A 3654-nucleotide genomic window follows, 5' to 3' on the forward strand; every position below is an offset into this window, starting at 1 on the left:
AGGAACATGCTTCCCCAGAGCTGGGGAGGAGGAGTCTGTGAATCTGCCATGATTTCCCCCTCGAACGTGGTCATTGTGGTAAACGGGGAGGAGTGAGGAGGAGCTGTCTATTTATATACAGTCTATGGTCATGATATGAGGGATAAGATATAACTTCATTAATCCCAGAGGATTTTTTTTGCCAAAGGAGCTTATATAATGAGCTAGAAGAGGCAGAAGAATGAATGTAATAAACGCAGTGCTGTGCTCAAAGAGACAAAACACTATTATATACTATAATAAAGCACTGACTTACTTCCATAATCTCTGTCTGTTGCAGGTGCCATGAGTGAGCTGAACGAGCTGAACGTCCCGATGGGGCCGCCCTCCCCGGGGGTGGGACAGCGGTCTCCTGACGATGGGGGCATGGACTACAGGGACTGGGTGAGGCGCAGTTACCTGGAGCTGGTCAGCTCTAACCACCACTCGGTCCAGGCGCTGTCCTGGAGGAAGCTCTACCTGAGCCGCGCCAAACTCAAAGCCTCCAGCCGCACCTCGGCTCTGCTCTCAGGGTTCGCTATGGTCAGTCACACACACATTCACCTGAGAGTCTGTACCAGGCTCAACAAGACATCAGGGAATAGCCTGGGGCCGTCAGGAGGGTCCCATCACATACAACATGCTAATTATTATAGAGAATTATTAGCATTTATCATTTACAGAATATTTCAGTGTGTGTATTGTACGTTATTTTATGATAAAGTGTTTTTCATAATCACATAAGTTGATGACTTTCATGTTCCTTGTGAATATAAATTAATATCATACGCTCCAGTTTACAGTAGACCTTCATGTACATACAGCCAAATGTTATGTAAGTTACACTGTAACTACACAACTGTTTATCTGGGGCTGGTTGGAGCAGTTAACAAGATAAACATAGCTTTGTTAACTTCATCTTTTGAGAATTCATCTCCCCGTGAGTCTAACATTAAAATAATGATGTACATTTTTACTAAACTACATTTTTTTCCATAGACTTTTCTAAAAGTTTGAATATCCAGAGCATAAAGGCACAAAGGTTGTGAGAAGCCTTTGGGTAAAATTAATGCTGTGGTGTTTATCGTTTCTCTGTCCTTGTTAGTTTGAAGGTGCATTATGCAACTTTTTATGTGGGAAAAAAAAGAGTTGATATTTGCATTGTAGAGATCACTGTGATTGAAAGTAAAGGCACCATGCTGACCTCTTATACAGCCGCCGGGTCACTACAAGGTCAAATACACACAAATATCTACAAACTTGCCTCCCCCTGCTGTATATTGTTACTGTATGTGATTACTTACTTTGCAGAATGTAAGACGAGGTGGTCGTTTTTGCACATTTTATAAAATTTGTAAAACATTTAGACCTCCAGACTATCACTTTAAAGGGGGGGTATTATGCAAAATCGACTTTTTCAAGCTTTACATCATGTTATTATGTCACTCCCTTATTAAAAACATGCCTGAAGTGTTGCCTTGGCACATTCACGTATTTTTGAGTAATCTGTAAAAACTCTGATGGCGGCCATTTTAGGGATAGGTTTGCCTGAGTCCTCCTAGGAACGCCCCACCTCCTGGAGACGCCTCCGAGCTTTCGTCACCAGCCGAGTAACCAACCACTGCTCCTCAGCAGAACCCCCTCCCCACTGATGCCACAGACAGTGTGTGGAGGGGGCGTGTCGGAAAGGGTCAGAGGTTCTTAAAGAGACAGAACCTATTTCAAGACATTCACTACAGCCATTTTGAGAGAGCAATTTTATACAAGGCAGTTATTCTAATTTACTGCATTTACAGACCAACAGAAGGTTTGGTCATCAATGTAGTGTGATTTAGACTGGTGCTATGTGATTGAAAAAAGCATAATACCCCCTCTTTAATGCTTGATGCTTACTTTTTGTAGAGTGCTGTACCGCAATACAGTTACTCCCCGAAACTGCTGACACACTGTGACCTTTGCCAGCGTGACTGACCTGAGTGTGCCTCTGCCGCAGGTGGCGATGGTGGAGGTGCAGCTGGAGATGCAGTACAGTTACCCGCGCGTCCTGCTCATCGCCTTCAGCGTCTGCACCACGGTCCTCGTGGCCGTGCACCTCTTCGCGCTCCTCATCAGCACCTGCATCCTGCCCAACGTGGAGGCCGTCAGCAACATCCACAACCTCAACTCGGTGAGCGAGTCGCCGCACGAGCGCATGCACCACTACATCGAGCTGGCCTGGGGCTTCTCCACGGCGCTGGGCATCCTCCTGTTCCTCGCCGAAGTCGTGCTCCTGTGCTGGATCAAGTTCTTACCCGTGGACTCCAGCCTCAAGAAGACGCAGCCCACGCCGGCGCCGTCCGACAGCGGCTGGCAGGCGGCGCTGGCGTCCACCATCATCATGGTGCCGGTCGGGGTGATTTTCGTGCTCTTTACCATTCATTTTTACCGCTCGCTGGTGCGCCACAAGACGGAGCGCCACCACCAGGAGATCGAGGAGCTGCACAAGATCAAAATCCAGCTGGACGGTCACGAACGAGGGCTGCACCACGTTTAAGGTTCAAACTCATCCTTATTTATTGCTTTGTGCACAGGAGCCAACGGTTACACACAAAGGGCTATTTATGTCGGGTTTGTTTTATCTTTACGGACTCCTCTAAGCGGGAAACTATTTGGACACACCATATGAGAAGATGCCAATCATTTGAAGAGGTGTTGCATTTGTTTTTTTCTCTATGCAAAAAAAAAAAAGGGACAAAGAGTGAAAGAGCAGACGAGAGAGCTCAACTCAAATGTGACAAGTTATGTTTATCAATCCCTGTTGCCAATTTAGCTTTTACAAAATATTCTTTCATTTGAACACGTTTAAAGAAACCCGTGGATCTAGACCAGGGGTAGACAACGTCAGGCCTGAGGGCCAAATCCAGCCCTTCAGCACAGCACCTCTGGCCCTCAAGATGATTTTGAGAAACATTATCACACAAATCAGAGAGTACTTTGAACATTATTAGAGTTAAATGGGAGGAAAAAAGGTAGAAATACTGTCAATGCACCCACGTAGGTCATATATTATGTACAACACTGGCATTTGAAGGAAGTGCTCTGGAAAAAGAATAATCGTTTTAAATAAAATTATGTATTTTCCTCCCCCTACATGTTCCAACAATGTCCTAAGGCAGTGGTTTCCAACCCTTTTTGCCTCGCGTACCCCTTGAGTCGTGGATTTATACTCTGAGTACCCCATACCTTGAAGATTTTGCCAATATTATTACAAAGTGACCAACTAAATTAATATTATACAGTATTTAACAGTTTGTTGTGTTTAAAATTAAGCTACAACACTCTTAAAATCAAACCATTTACTGAAAAGCATAATTAAAACTAACTTTCCTTTGAAATTCATATTGAAATTATTCTTGAATAATTCCAAGTACCCCCTGCTAAGTGCTCAAATACCCCCAGGGGTCCCCGCACCCCTGGTTGGGAAACACTGTCCTAATCTGTAGAATGAGCCCAGACCTGTTCACCACAACTGCCTCTAAATTCCTGCACCGTCACTCAAAAAGGTGTTAATTCGGGTCGCACGAGCTTAATATAGAAGCTGCAGTTACACGTATGACCTGAGGCGGCAGTAGTGAGTATAAAATGGCTAACTTGCAT

The 3654-nt window shown here is 44.8% G+C and overlaps 1 protein-coding gene across 1 annotated transcript; it reads left to right on the forward strand.

Moving 5' to 3' along the window:
- Window positions 1–322: 322 nt before the first annotated feature.
- On the forward strand, window positions 323–2608 carry orai2 (ORAI calcium release-activated calcium modulator 2). Its single transcript, XM_079566201.1, has 2 exons — window positions 323–561; window positions 2012–2608. The coding sequence occupies exons 1-2, from the start codon at window positions 325–327 to the stop codon at window positions 2549–2551; spliced, it is 777 nt and encodes a 258-aa protein (XP_079422327.1). The 5' UTR covers window positions 323–324; the 3' UTR covers window positions 2552–2608.
- Window positions 2609–3654: the final 1046 nt, after the last annotated feature.

The sequence above is a fragment of the Gobius niger genome, assembly GCF_951799975.1.
Source record: "Gobius niger genome assembly, chromosome: 11".
NCBI classification, from domain to species: Eukaryota; Metazoa; Chordata; class Actinopteri; order Gobiiformes; family Gobiidae; genus Gobius; species Gobius niger.